Below are 23,151 nucleotides of genomic sequence, written 5' to 3' on the forward strand. Positions count from 1 at the left end.
GACTTTGTCACCCATAAGAGTCACAGATACTTTCATACCACTGTGCAGCTGTTGCAATACTGCAAAATATTGTTTCCATGAGCATCACGACTTTGAAATTATGAGTTCTTTGACACTGCACTGAATTTTGTGACAATGTACTAATAAACACATAAAATACTCTCATAGTTTTTTATGCTATTTTGATAACTTTGTTTCAATATAATTTTAACCCTATGTATTTTTTTTAAAAAAACTGGCCTCTGCAGACTCCAAAGAAGTCCCCGGCACAAAAAAAGGTAAAGAATCTCTTACAAGGAACCCAGGATTTCACCCAAGCCAGGGAACTCCAACACAACAATTAAGGGGCGCTTCCCCTTGGGCCAGGCCCTGAACTGGGAGCAGGAGACACACACGTGAGTGAAGCCGGCGCTGACTAGTTCCTGATGTCACCTACAGAGTTCCCACCAACATTTAACCACCCACAAAAATGACTGCTCTCTCCAGAAACTTGGCCTTTCACTCGAAGTTAGTCTAGATAACCTGCTTCCCAAGAAGAGGGCAAAGGAAACAGGGGACAAAGCACAGGCTTGGATCCAGAAAGAGCAGTGCAAAACCGACCCCAACATTTACCACTCTGTGGCTTTGAGATCTCCTCTAAGCCTTTCTTTATTCTGCAGCAAAAAGGGATAACCCTACTATCCTTCCCAGTTACTGTAAAGTTTAGAAATAACGGATGTAATAGATTTACTTGGCAAGCACATTGTCCTCATTAAGTTAATATTAGTTGAATCTTTCAGGTCAGAACTCACTGTCCTTATTCACCACTTAAATATAGGGACTGCCACCGAGAAAAGAGGAAGAAAAATTATAAGAAAGACACAACATGGAGAATGGAAGGAAAAAATCATGCTTATTCTTCAAATTCCAGTGTAACAACCAGCACCTCAAGTGAAGCCTTCCCTCTCTTTCTGTTCCCATAGCACTTAATCACATTAAAGTAGGCGCCTAGTTCTGCGAATGAATGAGGAACGCAAAACAAAGGGACAGAAACAATAAGTCTCACCTCCACATAATGCAACCACCGAGGATGCCAACCCCCTAGCGGGACTGCCCTGATCCGAGAGCCGTGAACCAAAGCAACAACACATTTAACACCAGTGCCATCACAGTACCTCTCCGCCCACCTTGGTAGGGACTGAGGGGAGGAGGGCTTTCCCACATAAAGACCAGTGCTGAAGGCTGGACTCAGAAGAGATGAGGGAAACTGAGTCCCAAGAGTAGACAGCAAAAGAAATGAGTTTGGCGGCCACTGAAGCCACAACAATCAGGCGCGCTTCACTTCTGCCCTGGGGACCAGAGTCTGCAACTCCCCGCAACAGTGCCGGAAACTGGGCACCAAGCCGAGAGAGGACGCTGGCAAGGGCGTGCGTGGACTCGACCCGGCCGGTGGGGACCCCAGCCTCCGCGCAGGGAGACCAGCATGACCCGGGCACACGGTCCCCGCCGCCTTTGTCTCCCCTGCGGGACCGGGCGCTTCCTCTGTCCCGCCCTCGGGTGCGCACGCAGGAACTCGGGGAGGAAACGGAAAGCGTCTCGTGCATTTCTTTTTTCCACCGAGTAAACCGAAGCAAAAAAGTCCACACCTAACCTCCCCAGGATCCGCTACGTCTCCAGCTACCAACCTCCGGGCTGTCCCGGGCGGCGGCGGCGGCCACGCGCGCCACGGGTTCCCAACACCCCTCTCAGCGTTTCCGAGGCCGGCGGCGGCGGCGGGCTTCCCCGGGAAGCCGCCGTCCTTCCCGGGAGCGGCCGCCGGAGGACCAGCCGCGCGCGTCCTCGGAGCACGTCCCCGCTGCCGTGCCCGCGCGCCCTCCGCTCCCGGCGCGCGGCTCGGGACCAGGCGGCACTCCCGGGGCGGCGGCGAGCAGGCCGCGCCGCGGCCCGGGGATCTGCAGGAGGCCGGCCTTCCTCTCCGCACCGCACCCCAGACCTCGCCCACCCGCGGGCTCCCGGCTCCTGCGCCGAGCGGCGCGCGGACCTCTCCCCACCCCCGTTTGTTAATTGCAGGCCTGGGGCCGCCGGCAAGTTTGGGAGCGGAAGTCACCTGAAACTCGAGGTGGGCTCTAACTCCAACCCTGGTGGTCCCCACGTATGTTCTGTAGGCTGAAGGAGGGAGGTTGGTGGGGTGGAAGAGGGGCGGGCTTTGCAGCTCGGGCTGCTTCCCGAGCTTGCTGGGTGCACTTGGCCCCTCTGAGCCTCCCTGTCCTCCTTTGTAAAGAGGAAATAAGACCAGATGGGATGGACTTTATGAACTGTAGAGTAACTTGCAAAGATTAGCACCACTGCAAAATGTATACCAATGATTTTGAATAAGTTATAGAAAACCTGAAGCTGCCTCAACAGGATCTAACTAGGACAGTGACTTTATGCTGGGTGGTGTTACCCAGAGGCCTCCAACCCAAGCCTGCCGGAGTCCACAGACTTACCTGAGCAGGAGAATCACCTGGGCACTTGATAAAACCGCGAGCGTCTGCATCCCTCTTCACGCCGAAGGAATCAGGCTCCCCAGGGGAGGGGTGTCTCGGGTGGTTCTATGACAGGGTAAATGTGGATAACTCTGCCTTGGGCAGCAGGAAAACACAGAGGCTGTGCCCTAAGAAGTTTAATCTAGCAGCCATTGAAATAGGCCAGGAGATTATTTTTTTGATTGCAAAATTCTCTGGGACACCAGAGTCTAAACTGTCGGAGAACTGAAACTATCTTTTCTTTCAGCTACCCCTTCCCCTCCCACCCCCAACACCTAGTACAGGGTGCTGTTCAGAAAGCAGGTGTTAGTAAACTAGCCCCAAGTAGGAGTGCCAGGTGTAGCAAATAAAAATACAGGATGACCAATTAAAATCGAATTTCAGGTGAACAATGAATAACTTTTTATGTCCCATGCAATATTTGGGACATACTTATAATAAAAAAAAATTGTTATCTAAAACTGAAGTTTAACAGGGCATCCTGTATTTTGTCTGGCAACCCTGGCCCCAAGGTTTTGGCAGAGGGAGTGATAAAGAACTCAGCTCAGATAGTGTCACATTTGGGGACAGGGATGATAACAGCTCCTACGTTATTTCTAAATGATACTGTTGGACAATAATGTAAGTTTATTGTCATTTATCCTTAACCCCCATTTTACACACACACAATAGTCACCAAAAACACGTAGGAAAATAAAGGCAGATTTAACTATAGGTAAATTGGGAACATCAGTTAAATAAAAATAGCCCAAATTTAAAGTTAGGGGATAGACTAGGGAAAGTATTTATAGGAACTATGATACAAAGTATTATTTTTTATTACCTCTAGATTTAACACAATAGGAAAATGTTAGAAGTCAATTGTAAATGAGCAAGACACACTAATAAACAATCCACTAAAAAGAAAAAAGGTAGGAAATACAATTAGAAAACAAATGTATTGGGGCCGGCCCTGTGGCCCAGTCGTTAAATTCCCACGCTGCGCTTCGGCAGCCCAGGGTTTCGCTGATTGGGATTCTGGGTGTGGACATGGCACCACTCATCAGGCGATGCTGAGGCAGCGTCCCACATGCCACACCAGAAGGACCTACAACTAGAATATACGACTAAGTACTGGGAGCTTTGGAGAGAAGAAGGAAAGAAAAAAGAAAAAAGACTGGCAACAGATGTTAGCTCAGGTGCCAATCTTTAAAAAAAAAAGAAAACAAAACAAATATATTGCAAAAAGTTCAAAGAAATGCAAAGCAAAATAACAATTTTTTTGCATATAAAGTTGGCAAAAATTAATAAATGACGTTAAAGGCTGGCAAGGATGCTGTGTGATAGCACTTGCACACAATTTTTTAGGTAAGTAAGCAATTTGGCAATATCAGAACCTTTAAAAGGTATCAAAACCCTTAATAATTAAACTCTTTGATTGTGAATTCTATTATGGGAGTAAATCCAAAGGAAATAAGCCATAATATAGAAAATGCTCTTTACGAACAAAGATTTTAATTTTAACATATCATTTTAATTTATACCATAATAGAGAAAATAAACTATAATGTACCAAATTTTACCACATAGGAAAAACACCCTGGAAATTCTCTACTTTCTCAAAAATAAAGTAGAAATTAAACTAAAACTTATGTACTCTGTGATATATGTGCAACCTTTTGAAATAATGGTTACTGTTCATATATAGTATGACCATAACTATATATTGTAAACCTGTGTGTGGAAAAATGACTGGAAAGGACGGGAAAGGAAATAAGGTTGAATTTGGGTGGTAGAGCTTGCTTTATTCTTAATTTTTCCACATGTTTATTAAGCATAAATTAGGGGTTTTTTTCATTTTTTTTTTAAAAGATTGGCACCTGAGCTAGCAACTGTGGCCAATCTTTTTTTTTTTTTTTCTGCTTTATCTCCCCAAATCCCTCCTGGTACATAATTGTATCTTAGTTGCAGGTCCTTCTAGATGTGGCATATGGGACACCGCCTCAACGTGGCCTGATGAGCAGTGCCATGTCCGCGCCCAGGATCCAAACTAGCAAAACCCTGGGCCGCCGCAGTGGAGTGGGTGAACTTAACCACTTGGCCATGGGGCCAGCCCCATAAATTAGTTTTATAATAGAATAAAATTAATGTGGTACCCCCCATACACCATACACACACAAAAGACTTTTCTTACCATAAAGTTAGTTTTATGGACTCTAGAATCTCATTCTTGCATGATGATGTATTGAATGTTTAGACTATCTAAATATTAAAAGCTTCTTTAAACATTTTCCCTAAATATAAACACCTTTCCAAACTCTGCCTGTTATCTGTTAACCTCGGGATTATCTTTAGCAACTTCTTAGTTCCACACTGAATTTATCAACTTGTCATTTACATCTATATACTAATTAAAGTGGCTTAAATATTTTTTTTTTAATTCAGCAAATCACATGAAGCCTTGGTCTTTTCTCCCTTTGGATTAAACTCTAAAAGGAGACAAGCTTAATGGCATAGACTTTTTTTTTAATGTGTAGTGAACTATAAGATAATATTTACCATCTCAACCATTTTCAAGTGTACAGTTCAGCAGGGTTAAGTACATTCACATTGTTGTACAGCTCCAGAATCGTTTCATCTTGCAAAACTGAAACTCTATACCCATTAAAGCTCCTCATTCCCCTCCTCCCCCCCAAGGCCCCGGCAACCACTATTCTACTTTCTGTCTCTATAGATTTGACTACTCTAGGTACCTCATTCAAGTGGAATCATACGGTGTTTGTTCTTTTGTGAATGGCTTATTTCACTTAGCCTAATGCCCTCAGGGCTTAACCTTGTTGTAGCATGTGTCAGAATTTCCTTCCTTTTTAAGGCTGATTAATATTCCACTGTATAGATATACCACATTTTTATTCATTCATCCGTCAATGGACACTTGGGTTGCTTCTGTCTTTTGGCTGTTATGAATAATGCCATATGAACATGGGTATACAAATGTCTCTTGAAGACTCTGCTTCCAATTCTTTTGAGTATGTACCCAGAAATGGAATTGTTGGATCATACAGTAATTCTATTTTTAATTTTTTTCTTTTTTTTTAAAGATTCTCACCTGAGCTAACATCTGTTACCAATCTTCTTTTTTTTCTTCTTCTACTCCCCAAAGGCCCCCAGCACATAGTTGTATATTCTAGTTGTAGGTCCTTCTGGTTGTGCTATGTGGGATGCCACATCAGCATGGCTCGATGAGCAGTGCTGTGTCCGCGCCAGGATCCAAACCACCAAAACTCTGGGCTGCCGAAGCGGAGTATGCAAACTTAGCCACGGAGCCACAGGGCCAGGCCCCTATTTTTAATTTTCTGAGGAACCGCCATACTGTTTTCCATAGCAGCTGCACCATTTTATACTCCCACCAACAGTGCAGAAGGATTCCACTTTCTCCACATCCTCACCAACATTGGTTATTTTGGATTTTGTTTGTGTGTTTGTTTTTGATAGCAGCCATCCCCAGAGGTGTGAGCTGATATCTCATTGTGATTTTCATTTGCATTTCTCTAATGATTAGTGATGTTGACCATCTTTTCATGTGCTTATTGACCATTTGCATGTCTTCTTTGGAGAAATGTGTATTCAAGTCCTTTGCTCATTTTTTAATCAGGTTATCTCCTGAATTGTAGGAGTTCTTTATATATTCTGGATCTTAATCTGTTATCAGGTACGCGATTTGCAAATATTTTCTCCCCTTCCATGGGTTACCCTTTGACTTTGTGGCTGTGTCCCTTGATGCACGGAAGTTTTTGATTTTGATGAAGTCTGATTTCTCTTTTTTTTTTCTTTCTTTTTTTTTTTTTAAAGATTTTATTTTATTTTTTTTTTCCTTTTTCTCCCCAAAGCCCCCCGGTACATAGTTGTGTATTCTTCGTTGTGGGTTCTTCTAGTTGTGGCATGTGGGACGCTGCCTCAGCGTGGTCTGATGAGCAGTGCCATGTCCGCGCCCAGGATTCGAACTAACGATACACTGGGCCGCCTGCAGCGGAGCGCGCGAACTTAACCACTCGGCCATGGGGCCAGCCCCTTTTTTTCCTTTCTTGCCTGTGCTTTTGGTATCACATCCAAGAAAGAATTGCCAACTCCCATGTCATGAAGCTTTTCCCCTATGTTTTCTTCTAAGAGTTTTATAGTTTTAGTTCTTACATTTAGGTGTTCGGTCCATTTTGAGTTAATTTTTGTATATGATGGAAGGTAAGGGTCCAACTTCATTCTTTTGCACATGGATATCTAATTTTCCCAACACCATTTGTTGAAAACATAGACATCTTTTTTGTTATTGAGGTAACCTTGGTCTATAACATTATTTAAATTTCAGGTGTATATCGTCATATTTCAGTTTCTTTGCAAGCTACATCATGTACCCATATCTGTCCACAGCTAATTTTTGACAAAGGAGCCAAGAACATACAATGGAGAAAGCAAATTCTCTTCAGTAAGTGGTATTGGGAAAACTGGATGGCCATATGCAAAAAAATGAAAGCAGATCATTATTCTACACCATACACAAAAATTAACTCAAAATGGATTAACGACTTGAATGTAAGACCGGAAACCATAAAACTCCTAGAAGAAAACATAGGCAATACACTCTTCAACACCAGTCTTAGCAGTGCCTTTTTGAATATTATGTCTCCCAAGGCAAGGGAAATAAAAGAAAAAATAAACAAAGGGGACTACATCAAACTAAAAATCTTCTGCACAGTGAAGGAAACCGTCAACAAAACAAAAAGACAACCTAACAATTGGGAGAAGATATTTGCAAATCATATATCTGATAAGGAGTTAATATCCGAAATATATAAAGATCTCAGACAACTCAACAACAAAGAAACAAACAACCCAATTAAAAAATAGGCAGAGGATCTGAACTGACGTTTTTCCAAAGATATCTATCTTTGAAAGGCCAGAGTTTAGAGTGGAAGGAATGGATGGTGGGAGCCTAAGTTGCTCTTGGAAGTGAGAGGTAAGATAATTGGAAAAAACCAATGTCAGAGTCTAAGCACCAGGAGAAAAGTTGAGGGTTTCTTTGGGGGGCAGAGAAGAAGGGAGAATTTTCCCCCTCTCTTCAAAGCTTCATACATAAGCAGAAGTGTCTGACCTTCAAAGATCTGTGCCTGTCTTAGAGCAGAAGTATCAGGGCTCTGGGACTCCCTGACTTGACGTGGGAGCGGCCAACCCCCAGGGCCAGACTTAGCTGGGGCTGCCTTGACTTGGAAGTCTTCTGTTCTGACTCTACAAGTAAAGGCAGAGAGAATCCTCCATGCAGTTGAAAAGCAAACCAACGTGTGAGTAAATTGAGCAAAATTGACGATAATTAAGGTTTAAACGAGGAAACCAATTTGTGCCTTGGTATTGTGTTTCTTTAAAAGCAAAAATATCAAAATTAGTATGTAAATGTGGGTAATTAACGGTCAGTCATTCTTTACACGCATTATTTTAATCCCAAGTCATCAAACCAGCGCCTGGACTGGGCGTGTTTTCTGTCTGGCCCTCTCGGTTAGTGGGGCCTGAGTATCCTGGCAGGGCCTCCTGTCCAGACAGGCAGCCCTTAGCACCTGGTAGCCACCCTCCCAACTGCAGGACTGGTGCTTAGGAGGGATTAGCCAGGCCAACTCTCCTTTGTAACTTCAACCCTGACTCAGTCGTAGAAATTATACTCATTCAGCGGAGGCACAAATGGTTGTTAAGACTTAATTGATAAAGGCTTAAAGACAAAGGAGTGAATTTCTAATTATGAAATTTCAGGCACCAGCAATAATGGGAGCTATTTGGAAGCACTCAAGGGCCTTCCCCTACCCCACCACCTGGCGCAGGCTCTCATCTCCACCTACGAGGATGCAGGCCCTGGTTTATGGTGATTCTCAACAGTCAGGGTTGAACTAGCATTTGTCAAGCATCTGCTTTACACACAGCACAAAACTGAATGCTGGGGGTGTTTTTTTTTTTTTTTTTTTAAAGATTTATTTTTTTCCCTTTTTCTCCCCAAAGCCCCCCGGTACATAGTTGTATATTCTTCATTGTGGGTCCTTCTAGTTGTGGTATGTGGGACGCTGCCTCAGCGTGGCTTAATGAGCAGTGCCATGTCCGCACCCAGGATTCAAACTGACGAAACACCAGGCCGCCTGCAGCGGAGTGCACGAACTTAACCACTCGGCCACGGGGCCAGCCCCGGGGCGGTTTATTTTTAAATGAAAAAAACAAAGCCTTTTCCTGCAGGAAGTTGCAGTCTAGCTAAGGACTCACCAAATATAACTAGCAAATATTAAGCACATTTCAAACAAGATAGTTCAAACTACCCATAAACTTGGAAAAGTGGATTCATATCAGTAGCCTAAACTATGGAGAGCACAATTCAGTGCCACCTCCTCCAAGATGCCTTCCCTGACCACCCTGGCAAAATTAACCCTGGCCCGGTCCCTTCTTTATCCCATTACGTTATTCTTGTATGTTTTCCTATAGCGCTACCACTCTCGGAACTTCTCTTATTTGTTTACATACATATCCTCTATGTGAGCATTATTCAGTCTGCTCGAAAGACATAAGACATTAGTAAATTGTAAAATAAAGCTAATGGGTCACAACCAGACTTAGTTTTTGAACGAGAAATAGAGTAGAGGAGAATAGAGAATAGAATAAAACAGAAAATGTGAGAACACATCATTGGATTTTTAGTAAGAATTATGACTCTTGTCAGAAATCTCACTATGAACAGAATTGAGAGAGATAATGGAAAGTTATGACAAATATCAGTTGACTAATACGAGTCATTCTACATTCTGCTAACAAGCATCTCATTCGATTTTCTGGTATATGATATGAGTATGACCATCACTGTTACAGGACAATTAGGAGAGTTTATATTTTATATTAACATTATTCAGACTTCATTGTAAAGCACTTTTCTGAAAGGACATTTTCAAGTGGGATGTGTTTCAGGTTTGCATCAAATGTATATTTAATTAAATTAGCATGAATTTCCCGTTAATGGGATTTCTCCTCACTATTAGAAGTGAAAAGAATGAAGAAGTAAAAAGTAGAATGCCCAAGTTCAAGCTCCAGACATCTTCAACTGTAAATAGAGACAATGTTGAGAAAAACACTGACTCTAAGGGTAAGTCTCAACTTCATTTGAGGTGCATTGTAAGGAGAAAAAAAGAATGCAAGACTTTATAAGGCAGATTATGTAAAATATTTTCACTGTGTAAAATCCCACAAAAATGACAAACTCCAATATATCATTTGTAATGACTCCTTCAAAACTAGTAGGATATTTAGAAACACAACATGCAGGACTTGTCAACAAGCCCCTCCAACTTTTTTTTTTTTGGTGAGGAAGATTGGCCCTGAGCTAACATCCTTTGCCAATCTTCCTCTTTTGGCTTGAGGAAGATTGTCACTGAGCTACATCTGTGCCAATCTTCGTCTATTTTATGTGGCATGCCTCCACAGAAGGGCTTGATGAGCTGTGCTAGATCCACACCCGGGATCCGAACTTGTGAACCCCAAACCACCTAAGTGGAGCACACAGACTTAACCACTATGCCACCAGGCCAGCCCCCATCCCCTCCAACATCTTTAAATGAAAACAAAGGATGAAAAATTATTGGCACAATTTCTTAGTTGCTCTACAGACTATTAATGAGATTTAGTTGCATATGGTTCAGCAAAAGAGAAAATGGCTCACACAGATGTTGAAAAAATGCTCTTCTAACATAAATAGATACGCATATGATTTAAGGTTAAATCAGCTGATGAAATTTACAACTCTCTGGGATAGTGCTCTCTCTAGTCAAATCTGCACTAATGCGGAACCTTCCAAAGCCGTGCTTCTCAGGTGGTTAAAAATCCAGTAAAGAGCTTGAGATCCATGCCAGAAAGAGCGTGGGTGCTGTAAGTTATTCAGCTCCTCTAGTTTATGCAAGATGACAAGAGGGGTGTGTGTGTGTTTAAGTTTAACCTCGCACACACTTGACCAGATGTTTACAAAACTAGAAAAAGTGCCTCATTCGTCAATATCTATTACACTGGAAAAATAATAAAGGTGTTATAAGGAATGGAGCCAGCAGATATGGCTAAAAAACATTACAAAGCTATCAAAATATTGTTAAAAGTTACTAATAACTCTTGCCCTTGGAAGTCAACATCAGAAGTAATTCTACTTGGCATCTCTAGAAATAATTCTGCTGTATCTCATGGAAGTGTTTAAACAAAAAGAAAACATGGGGAAGGTTGCTAAGTTTATTAAAGAGAGCTCACTGAATAGCCAAAATATTGCTGTGTTTTGTTCAGATGGGAGCTAATGAGACCCTCATGCTGAAGCATACTGAAATTCATCGATTGCCCTGAGGGAACCGAAGGGAAAGAACTAAGCAGGGTGAATAAACTCAGAAATGGCAGTCATATTTTTCTAGTTGAAAAGCGCCTCATTTGGCAAGCAACCTCATTTTCGAAGATGATGTTTGGGATTTAAAATTAGTATATTTAGAAGGGCCAGCCCCGGTGGCCTGGTGGTTAAGTTTGGCACAGTCTGCTTTGGCAGCCCAGGTTCGGTTCCCAGGCACAGACCTACACCACTTCTCTATCAGTGGCCATGATGTGGTGATGGCTCACATACAAAACAGAGGAAGATTGGCAACACAAGTTGGCTCAGGGCAAGTGTTCCTCAGCCCAAAAGAGGAAGATTGGCAACAGATGTTAGCTCAGGATGAAACTTCCTCAGGAAAAAAAAAAAGAAAAATTGTATATTTAACTGATGATATTTTTAATGAAGTTAAATTTATAACTTCGGGGAGAAAACAGCAATATAATTCAGCAAGTCAAACATAGCCAGGATTCCAAAAGGCATTTTGTTATGGCAAGTTAAGACTTAAAAGCAATCACCCTAACCCCTATTTGTTCCCAATATTGTTACAACATATCGAAGAGGACATTATTAGTCAAGACAGGGACTGAAATAAAACTAGGGATGCTGTTACATTTCAGTTCGCAGTTTCAAACTTGTAATCACTCTTCTCTAGAAGAGAAAGTGTAAGTATTTGGGAACAATTTTCAGATGAAAGAACCATTTTCTTTTTGAAGTACTAAATCAATGATTAACCTAAACCTGGTGCCCAAAAGAGGCAAATGAATTATTGCAGCTTAGTTCTTTGTTTGCACTAAAGAATGATCACAAGACATTAAATTCAGCGTTATTTTAGAGTAAGATTAAAGAACTTCCATTGCTAGGTAAAAAGAATGCATTGATATTATCGCCATTCACAATGACCTATTTGTATGAACCAGGATTTTCAACCTTTGAAACTTTAAAACAAAGGAGATAAACAGGCTCATGAGTTTATGCACAAGTGTTATCCCAGTATGTTCTGGACTGGAATAAACTGAGAAGCACACAAGCACACCTAATGCATTAAATAACATCTTGCCTAATTCTTGTTTTTGTATTGCTTATTTGGGAATTTTTCTGTGCTTCATTCAAGTATCAATAAGATTAATAACAAAAATAATAATAGTGTGTTTTTAGGTTTTTCATGTATAATAAGAGTACGTGTTATCCTACAAAACTTTTGATTCCTGTGTGGAGCAGGAGAGGGGAGAAGGAGGGTGCTTCATTGCTGTGCAAAACGTATTTCTTACTGGGAGGTGTGATTTAAAAGAAGGTTGAGGGGCCAGCCCTGTGGTGCAGCAGTAAAGTTCACACATTCCACTTTGGGGCCCCGGGGTTCGCTGGTTCGGATCCCAGGTGTGGCCCTATGTACCACTTGTCAAGCCATACTGTGGCAGGCATCCCACATTTAAAGTAAGGAAGATGGGCATGGATGTTAGCTCAGGGCCAGTCTTCCTCAGCAAAAAGAGGAGGATTGGCAGCAGATGTTAGCTCAGGGCTAATCTTCCTCAAAAAAAAAAAAAGTAGAAAAGCACTGGTCACTGTCTGCCCTCCCGCAAAACCAGCCTCTATAGAATGTAAACTCCAGAAGGGCAAGAGTTTGATCTGTCTCATTCACCATCAAATCTCCCATAGCCTGTAGAACAGTTCCTAGTACCTATTCAATAAATATTTGCTGAATAAATGAACTAACCAAATTGGAGGGGGGAAAATCAATAGTTTGTAATTATCTTTTGTTTGCATTATCCAGGCATCTTTTTCCCTTTTATAGATGTGGGTTTTAGAAAAGGTCAAGAGAAGGTACTACAGTCATTTCCTATAAGGGCCTGAAGGTTGCTAAAAACCAGAAAGGACTCCAGTCCCTTCTAAGTTGGGAAAAGATTGCGGATGACCTTGAGTTCTGGGCCATAGGGAGCCCTGGATGAGGAGAGACTGCGAGCAGCGGGAGGGCTGATGGGCAGGTCAAATTGCAGGCTTACGATAGACCGTTACTTTTCCAACCCAGTAGGAAGCAGAGGTGCCTGTGATAAGGTTGTTGAGCTCTTTGGGAGCTGAAAGAGATAGTCTAGTCCCCATCCCTTATTTTACAGAGGTGGGGTAAGCACAAGGAAGAAATGGACATGACAAGGGGTCTTTAGATGTGGAGGGAGGGGACAGAGGCAAATTTAGATTAGCCTTAGTTTCCTTTTTATACAATGGGGCTAATATTAGTACCATATCATAGGAATGTCATGATTAACTGAAATAATAAACGTGAAATGCTAAACGCAGTGCCTGACCCATAATATGCACTCAATCATTATTAGCTATTATTATTGCTATTAGCAATAGAACATAAAATGTTTGGAAATATTAACTGAGGTTTTATTTCTTTGTGCTTCTTCCCACTACTCTTTCCTCTACCATTCTGTCATACCCTATACACATTCTTCTCAGACAGAAAGCAGATAAAGCTGAGAATAAAAAGTTTGTTGAATGTCTGAATGGGTTTATTTTAAACTCGTAGTGGAGACAACATCTTGAAAGGCAGGACTTTCTTTTATTCCAAAAGCTGTGCATTTTGAGAAAGAACAAAACAAGCGTGGGACTGTTTCCTGATTTTTGCTATGGCGCCCAGCACCCACCCCATGAACCCAAATCCCAGGGGAAATGACAAATAGAATCCCACTATTAGGGCATTGTTTTTCCAACTGTGGGTTGAGACCTACTGTTGGATCACCAAATTGATTTATTGGGTTAAAACCAGCATTAAAAGAAATGAAATGGAATAGAATAGAAAATAGCAGAGTACATTGCAGGGAGTAATGGTAAACATTGTTTCATGAAGCTGTTTCATTTTGTTGTGTGCATGTACTCAGCCATGATGTAAAATGTGTTTCCTATTGTTGTCACAGTCAGTGAAATTTGTACATCACCAGGGATGCCATAGCAGAGGGCACATGTGTCTCTTCTCTCAGAATGTCCCAGAGAGAAAACAGCTCCTGGGAGAATTGCTGCAAACAGAATGGTGTTGTCATAGTAGGGGAGCCATGGTCTGGGGTGGCAGGACAGAACCCCAGGCACCTTGGCAAGGTGGGAAAGACCTGAAAAGTTTCTGTGGCCACCAAGAAGGATGCTTAACATGTCCTGAGCCAGCCAAATAGACCTGAAGGAGCTGAAGTCTGGACCCTGAGGATAAAGGCAAGGGGAGGTAGTGGTGGAAACTTGACATCAGGAAGTGATGCTGGCTCAGGACAATGAGATCACATGGGAAGAGTTGCCCACCAGTGGAAGCTGGTATGGACAGACCATCACAATGGGCTGGACATTGCTTTCCTCCTCACACCAGGGTATACACAAGCTCCACCCTCCAGACACATGTCCTCTGCAGCTACAGAGACTGAAAGAAGTAGAGGGCATAAGGAGAAGGAAACTCCTGAATAGCTACCCAACAGAGACCATGTTTTAATCCTGTTTTAAAACAGAATTGGGGGCTGGCCCGGTGGCACAGTGGTTAAGTGCACACATTCCACTTTGGTGGCCCAGGGTTCGCTGGTTCGGATCCTGGGTGCAGACATGGCACCGCTTGGCAAGCCATGCTGTGGTAGGCATCCCACGTATAAAGTAGAGGAAGATGGGCACGGATGTTAGCTCAGGGCCAGTCTTCCTCAGCAAAAAGAGGAGGATTGGCGGCAGATGTTAGCTCAGGGCTAATCTTCCTCAAAAAACAAAAAACAAAAAATCCAGAATTGGAAAACAGTATAGAGCTTCCTCAAAAGATTAAAAATAGAACTACAATATGATCCAGCAGTTCCACTTCTGGGTATTTATCTGGAAAAAATGAAAACCCTATCAAAAATATATCTGCACTCCCATGTTCATTGCAGGGTTATTTACAAGAGCCAAGATATGTAAATAACCTAAGTGCCCATTGATGGATAAATTGATAAAGCAAATGTGGTACACACACACACACACACACACACACACACACACTGGAATATTATTCAGCCATAAAAAAGAATGAAATCTTGCCAGTTGCAACAACATGGATGGAACTTGAGGGCATTATGCTAAGTGAAATGTCAGACAGAGAAAGACAAATACTATGTGATCTCATTTATATGTGGAATCTAAAAAGAACAAAAACTAAGCTCATAGACACAGAGAACAGATTGGTGGTTGCCAGAGGTGGGGAGGGGGTGGGGGGTGAAATGGGTGAAGGGGTCAAGATGCACAAACTTCCAGTTATAAAATGTCATGCGGATGTAATGTACAGCATGCACTATAGTTAATGATACTGTATTGCATATTTGAAAGTGGCTAGGAGAGTAAATCTCAAAAGTTCCCATCGCAAGAAAAAAGAAATTGTAACTGTGTATGGTGGCAGATGTTAACTAGACTTGTGACCATTTCACAATATGTACAAACATCAAATCATTATGTTGTACACCTGAAACTAATGTTATACGTCAATTATACCTCAATTAAAAAATCACATGCTTTTATGTTATGTTGTTATAACCGTAATATAAATGACAAAGTGATATACAATTATGTAGAAAACAGACCTGCCCAGAGAACCAGAAAATAAAGCTAATGTTATGTTTGAATCATAATCCCCCACATTAGTGCTTGTAAATGGATCAAAAAAATAAAACAACAATTGGCTGAGTTTATCTTGAATTAGGGAAGACTACATTTCCTGCTGCCAAGCGGACCTTGGAGGTTGAGTTGATGGTCTGAGATCAGTTCTGGGAAAATAAAGTTACGTCCTTGAACACCAGGGGCTGTGACTGTATAAAATATCAAACCTGACACGTTATTATTCATGACGCCTTTGGATTTGACAATGAGAAAGTCATGAGCAGTCCCTCAAAGGGCAGTTGCCGTGGAATGGTTAGGACAGAAGCCAGATGGGAACCGAGTAAGGACAGAGTGGTCAGAATAAACTGCTCTTTGGAGCCACTGGCAAGGGGAGTGGGCGTGGATGAGCACGGACAGCGGGCTTGAGGACAAGTTCTGTTTATTCTAAATAGAGAAACCTCAGGACTGATGGGCAGGATTTGTAGATACATGAGAAAGGCTTTCACAGAGCTGTCCTGGGTAAAGGCTGGAGCCGGGGCTAAAGGTAATTTTCAACGTGGTGCACATCAGATCCATCGTTATTCAGGGGAAAACTGATAAAATTAGCAAAGGAAAGGTGAGGTCACAGAATGGTGCCATTCACTGTGGCACCTGCAGGACGGTGTGTGAGGGAAGGTGTTAGGAATGGTGTGTATCTGATCAGTGCTGATCTTCTGCTTCCATCTCTCATGCTACCTGCTTTTTGGGGCCCAACACTCAGAGACCTATGCAGATGGGGGACCCTGTGGGAAGGTACCAGAGTGCCTCCTCCTGGGAACCTTATTCGATGCTGTGGCTCAGACTCTTCCTCATCTAAACTCCACTGCCCAGTGGCTGCTGAGGTCTGCTGGCCCCTGTTCTCTGATCACCACATTGCTGCTCCTTTTCTGTGTCCTCCACAGTCACTCTGGTTTCTCTGTTCCAAGGGACAGTTCTCTAAAGGAACTTGAATGGAGAGTTCAAAATTGAGGCAAGTGATCTTCACTAAGCAAGTCTTTCAAAGCCTGCCTTTTCCCTGGACACAAAGACTGTCTGTCTCACCCTGGCACTCCTTCCACTCTCCCCACCCCAACCCAACCCTCCATGTCAAAGGCATCTCTGAGAAGGAGGCCATGACATCACTTCCTTGGGCTGGATCAGGGTTGGCCAGCCTCACACACGGCAGCCTTTGGCCACCTATTCCTGCAGAAGTGGGACAGCAACCAGAGCTGGGCACGCCCTCAAGCTCAGCCTCTTGTCTCCTCTGGCTTCTTTTCAGACATCTTAAGGAAGAGGGCAATCTTCAGAGCACCGCCTGCGTGCAGCTTCCCTCAGCTCCTTCATAAGCTATGAGGACCTGCAGGGATGAAGAGACTCCACTAGGTGGCGACCCAAGACCTCGTTTGTTTCTGTAGGGAAGGATCTGGTGGCGAAGAGAACAGACCCTCCCCAGCCACTTGTGGAGGGGTGTGTGTGTGTGTGTGTGTGTCTGAGTTTGGGGGGGTGCCCAGAGGGGAGAATGGGGAGACGAAGACAGACATTTAAGAAAAACCAACATCAAAATACCTAAATTTATAAAACAGGTAGGTAGAAGGTTATTTTTCTTAATGCCTATTAATGGAAGGAACTCAGAGCTAATAAGGAGAAACCCCTTAACACCTTTATTCATTTTTAGATCATCAGTTATTTAGTACAGAAAGTGTTAGCCTGCTACCATTTCTGCCTACTGAAAATGAACCAGAAATGGGGACGTTGCATGAGATCTGCACTCCTCCAAGAATCGGACTCAGACATTCATTTTCACTCATAATCAGAAATTTAATGAGAGCCTACTATGTGTCTCATCCTGAGCTAGGTGCTGAGGACAGAGCCATGAACAAGACTGACAAGACCCCTGTACTCTCATGGAACTTAGGTTTTTGAAAAATGCGTCCACATAGAAAAGATTGCATGCGATTTCTCCAGGTCTTTTATGCTCTGATTCCATGACTCTGCCCTTCCTTTGCCCAGCCCTTACATGTAGAAGTAGGGGACAATAAGATCTAGTTAATCTACCTAAATTAGATGCACACATGTTTTCTGGAATAAGATTACAGTATAATGTCCAGTACTTGGTCATTGTGCCATCAGGAGTTCCATGAAGAAAGAATGCTGTGGAATTTCCAAACCTCTCTTTTTTATCCATCACCCCCTTTTAAGTAATCTGCCAGAGCCAGGACACACCATCTGAGATGTGGACCACTCCTGGGGCAGAATGAGCAGTGGGCACGCTGAAGACCAGAGACTGACATACTCACTTGGAAAATAAGAAAGAAAAGTGTTCCAAAATCCAAGATACCAAGAAGATTGTGGAAAAACTCAGGATAGGAAGGTGTGGCATTTTTAAGCACTGCCAAATTTATTTCTCCAACCAAGTCAAACATGACACAGTGGAAGCTAGCTTCCAGACTCCCCATGTGGGAAAGTATAAATTCTAGACTCAGTGTGGAAATCACGCTCAGGTCTGGGAGTTGTCTGGCTTGATCTCCTGGAGGGCGGGGTATGCTTTGCATGCGTGTGTGTGTGCATGAGCACATGTGAGAGCTAGTTAGAGGAAAGGCTGTTCCTGTGGAATCAGAGCAGCAGAGCTGGAAGAGCTCATTTAATCCATTTTCTCATTTTAGAGATGCAGAAATGCATCTCCACAAATGGGAGGATCTTGCCCAAGTGACAGAATCACTATTATTGACAGAACGAAGACTATAACCCAATATCTTGACTCCCAGTTCACAACTCCAGTCTACTTTATCTGTTCCACAAGTGCTATAGAGGTGTTGGTTGCCTTTGTTATTTGGATTCACTTGATTTTCCTTTACATGTTGTATTGGTTAAATGATGGTCTCCCTCCTCCCCCAAAAGATATGTCGACCTATAACCTGTGAATGTGAACTTATTTGGAGAAAAAAAAAAAGTCTTTGCAGATGTAATTAAGTTAAGGATTTTGAGATGAGATTATCCTTAATTAGGGTGCACCCTGAATCCAGTGACAAGTGTCTTTATAGACATTTAGGGGAGAAGACACACAGAGAAGGTGCTGTGAAGACAGAGGCAGAGATTGGAGTGATGCGTCTATGAGCCAAGGAATGCCGAGGATTGCCAGTAGCCACTAGAAGCTAGGAGAGGGGCATGGAATGGATTCTCCCTCAGAGCTCCCAGGGGGAACCAACTTTACTAACACCTTGATTTTGGACTTCCGACCTCCAGAACTGTGAGAGAAGATGTTTCTGTTGTTTTAAGCCATGAAGTTGGGTGTAATTTGTTACAGCAGATGTAGAAAACTAAAATCCATGTATTTCTCAGTTCCCTTTACTGCCTTTGTGCTGGGAAAGGAGTTCTTTTAGCACAGTAACACATCCCAGTTATGAGAGGCCATCAGTATAGGCAGGAGAAAGATTGCTCAGGGAATCTTGGGAGAATCTGAAAATGTTAGACTCTAAGGAGCCACTAACTGAAACCAGCCCAGACACATCCTCAAGAAGGGCTTCTCAGATGCCCCGAAGCTGTCTCCAGTACGCACAAAAGGAGAGCCAATGGGAAAAGAAAACAATAGGTTTTCCCCATCCTAGATGCTGAGGGTGGTCATGACTGGCTTTCATTCGAATTGTGTTCTCTCTGGTAATAGCCTATATCAATGTCTCTCTCCAGCTGTGGGGAGCTTGGCTTATCCACCAGCATTACGGACTGAATGTCTCTGCCCCCCCAAAATTCATATGTTGAAACCCTAATCCCCAACATGATGGTATTAGGAGATGGGGCCTTTGGGAAGTAATTAGGTTTAGACCAGATCATGAGGGTAGAGCCCCATGATGGGGTTAGTGTCCTTATAAGAAGAGAAAGAGACCTACGTCGACTTTCTCTCTGTCATGTGAGGGCACAGCAAGAGAGCAGCCATCAGAAAGCAAGAGACTCTCACGAGAACCCAACCATGCTGGCACCCTGATTTTGGACTGTGAGAAATATATGTCTGTTTTTTGAGCCACCCAGCCTATGGTATTTTGTTATGGCAGCTCATGCTGACTGAGATGGACCAGAGATAGATGTATAGTGGCCTCAGCACTTTTCTACAGATACACATAAGGGCCAGAAACTGACAAGTTGGTCTTAGCAGTCGGTGTCTAGGAAACAGCAGAGCAGCCTGTCCAGTCTGGTGAGCAGAATGAGGCAAGGAAGGAACTTTGATCCTTTGAGAAAATGCCTCAGGTCAACTATGAGCATGAACATACTAGAGAGAGACAACCAGTGGTGGTGACCCTGAGGGCTTAGGGAGGATGGACGTGGGCTGCCTAGGCATCCTAGGCCAGCAGCCTCACATTCAGCGGAGACACTGACAGATGCAGAGCCAGGTCCTTGTCCCTGTTCTGTCCCTGATTTTCTCACTTTGGACCAGAAAGAGTTGCATTTCTGCCCCAGCTCTCTGAGGTCTGCTCCCAAGGCAGATGTGATCACTTAAAAACCAGTCATAGAGCTGAAGAGAACTTTCAGGGTCATTCCAACTTTCTTCCCACCCCAGGAAACTGACCCTTAAGTCCTTCCAGCCCAATTGGGCTGGCTGCCTTCAGAGCTCCAATGCTCTCTTGCTCTGTCCTTTCATCCAAGGAGATCTTATCCTGAGCTCTGGGCTGGGCCGGTGCACACTGATTGGGGGCTGGGATCTCCTTCTGGGGAAACATGTGGGTTAAGTGGTTTCTTTTACCATCCGGGCTATGATCAATCCCCTGGAAATCTCAGAGGCCACCCACCAGGAAAAATAGGGCAGGAGCCTGCAACTGGGTGGCACAGGAAAGGCTCAAAGACCCACGGTATGGATAGCCCAGGCTTGTTGATTCTTATCCCGTCACACAATCCAGCCTCCAGACCTCAGGAGCAGGGGCTAAGTAGGAGACCCTTATCAACTGAAGGAAGTCTATGCATCTGGCCTGGGTTAGATCAGGCAAGGAGGCCGTGGCCAAGCATCTGTCCTTGACAGCTAGTGTGTGATAACATCTCAGTTCAATCTGTATCATACATAGTCTCAGGGAGACTGGGGAGACCATGACAGCGGTGGAGTACAAGTTGTCACAAAAAATCCCTAAGGTTTGGGTTGAATTAGGTGGACATCAAGGAAAAACTCAGATAGCCCCACTTTGAGAAACGCCAGAATGGGAGCTTCCACATAACAGATATACTAGGTAAACAGTGATTGTTCACTTTATCACCTGGGTGTTTTTTTTTAGGGGGATAACTTTTGGGGCCGGGCGGGTGGGGAGGGTCATACCTCCAGTGAATTTAAAATAGAAGTGGAATTATAAGTGATATTGAAGAGCAAATCTATTGCATAATGCAATGCCTTCAAGTTTATTTTTCCTTTTCATGTGGTTGTTGGCAAATATCTGCAATGAGAAAGAGGATCATCCTTTTGGGAGGCTTCCCTTTGTGTTTCTCAATGTTGCAGAAATAAACACACAACTTTAATTTGTTCCCCAAAGGAAAAGATAATAAAAAAAAAACACTCAAAACTAGCCAGAGTTGCTGGAAGAGCCAGGAAATAGCTTTTGTGGTTGGTTAGTTTGTTTTTCTTCGTAGTTTTCCGGGAAATATAATCAAGACAGTAGCTGCCCTTTGGGGTAGCACGTTCATTCCGAGGGCCAAAGAGTTTGATGTATTTGCTGAAACTGGCTCATATTCTGAGCACATCTCTCTGTCGGAGCTCATGGCACCCCCCAGGGCTGAGCTCAGAGCCATGGCTTGAACAAGTCAAGGGCGTCATTCTAAGGAAAGCAGGACAGCTGATATCAAACTTGGTTAGAAGTAACATAGTCTGCTGAATTCTACCTTGAGCCCAAACAGATTCCCAGACATCAGAGAATGTACCTAAACTGCTGAGTGGACAAGAAGAGTCAATTTGCAGTTTTGTTGTGTGGGGCTGAAAGAGAAGGGAGGAAGTTTAGTGACCACTGGTGAGGTGAAAATGAAAAGCCAGCATGGGATTTGTTCCCTACCTGGCACCTTAGCTTGGTGTTTGAGCCCTACAGGAAAGAGCCTGAGCCAAAGCTGTAGGATTGGTCTTCATAAAGGACTCTGGGAGACCTGAGGGAGGAATAGCATGCTTATGTCTCCAAGGGACCAGTGTGACACAGGCTGCTGGACAGATATGCCAGAACCTAGCACCCCTCTGGCCCTCCTGGATTGGCAGCTATAGCCCCTAGATATAGTTGCCTTGGCTTGAATGTTGGAATTCTGACTGTAGTGGCCAGAAGTTGGGGGAATGGGGAAGCACCCTCAAGAGGCTTTGTGGACAGAGGACATTGGATGGGGCTGGGGCCAGAGAAAGGCGAATGAACCAAGGGGAATCTGTGGGTTGACTGTAATAACTTGGTCACCATTCATAAGGACATGTGAGACATCTCCATGGGGTCCAGGTGGGTCTTTGTTAAAACAGGTGAAAGGTCCTCACTGAGCATGTGGCAAGAGGAGTCAGTAAAATTTGGATTACAACATTTAGGTGAACCCCTCTGTACCCAAGAAAATCTAGAGTTGAAATTACACCTCACCTATCAGGCTGTGGTTTTCAAACTGTGCCCCATAGCAGCCTAAGTGTTCTGAGACGACCCCTGGGAGAGACTTTGAGATTGGGGGAGTAGCTCATGGCAGGTTCTGGGCCTTCCACCACCAGCTCAACCACAATAGTCACTATTTCATCGATTTTGCCTATGGTGAGAAAGTTTTCATAACTTAACAAAAAGGTCTTCATAGCTTCTTAGAAAGGTCTTGAACAGCCCTACTCTAGGGTGCTCTTGACTAAGTCTGGTGACTTGAACACAGTAGATTTTCAGTGGATTCTATATTTATTTGTATATGCAGACTAACCAAAAGGGAATTGAAAGTAATAATTTTTCATTAATGGATGAGACCGGAGTAAGTGATTTATTTCTAAAATATATTGAAAAGAACAAACCAATTAAAATATTAAGTGTTGGGACTACTGTTTTATTTCTTTTGCACACACCAGAAATGAACTAACACAAATCTTAATGTGAGACATTTATATTGATTCTTATCATTGGAAGTAAGGAAGATAGCAAAAAATCATGAATACATTTGGTGTTAACTGTATTTCAGAGTTATTGCTGGTGGTATGTGTCTGTGGAACAGTTGTTGGCTAATTTTCCATAGCAACAAAGAATAACAACTGACTCATAAATTGTGTTTCTGTATGCCTTTTGCTTAATAGAGATGATTATTGATTTTAAAAAGGGAGTTTGAAAAGATTAAAACTCCATTAATAAATAAAAACTGTCTGAATGTTAACAGCTTTGAATGTCACTAGCCTGACCCTTCATAACACTCAGACTTAACAAGTATTTTCCTCCAGGCAGAAGGTCTCAATGAAAATAGCTTTGAAAATAGCAGTACACTTTGAGGCACAACTAAAGACTTGGCTAATTGTTTTTCTCTATGGTAAGTTGATGGACCGTTTGCAAGAAGCTACCCATTTGTGTAACTGTGTCTGACCAGATGGGCCTGCTCCAGGGCACAGCATTCTTTTGAGGGCCAGTCAAAGCTAGCCAGATCAACACATTTCTAAAAGGCCTAGTCATAAATCTATCAAATCACCTCTGACTTGAGTTCAGC

General features: G+C 43.1%; 1 protein-coding gene and 1 long non-coding RNA gene across 14 annotated transcripts in view; one reads left to right on the top strand and one right to left on the bottom strand.

The window, feature by feature from the left end:
- Window positions 1-2,671, bottom strand: part of HHAT (hedgehog acyltransferase) — a 309,501-nt gene extending 306,830 nt beyond the window's left edge. For 5 of the 13 annotated variants that reach the window (XM_070591305.1, XM_070591301.1, XM_070591300.1 and 2 more), the window contains exon 1: window positions 1,665-1,977. Coding sequence is in view for 4 of the 13 variants with exons in the window: in XM_070591304.1 (XP_070447405.1) it covers window positions 2,469-2,518 (50 nt within the window). In the remaining 9 variants the exon portion in view is untranslated. Of the gene's footprint in view, window positions 1-1,664; window positions 1,978-2,086; window positions 2,257-2,468 lie in introns of those variants that run through there. The other 8 variants (XM_070591304.1, XM_070591299.1, XM_070591298.1 and 5 more) reach the window with 3 other exon arrangements.
- LOC139078941 (uncharacterized) lies at window positions 1,853-22,827 on the top strand. The gene is made up of 2 exons (XR_011532141.1): window positions 1,853-2,098; window positions 16,781-22,827. It is a non-coding gene; the product is annotated as an uncharacterized lncRNA (long non-coding RNA).
- Window positions 22,828-23,151: the final 324 nt, after the last annotated feature.

The sequence above is a fragment of the Equus przewalskii genome, chromosome 23, assembly GCF_037783145.1.
Source record: "Equus przewalskii isolate Varuska chromosome 23, EquPr2, whole genome shotgun sequence".
In the NCBI taxonomy this organism is placed as follows: Eukaryota; Metazoa; Chordata; class Mammalia; order Perissodactyla; family Equidae; genus Equus; species Equus przewalskii.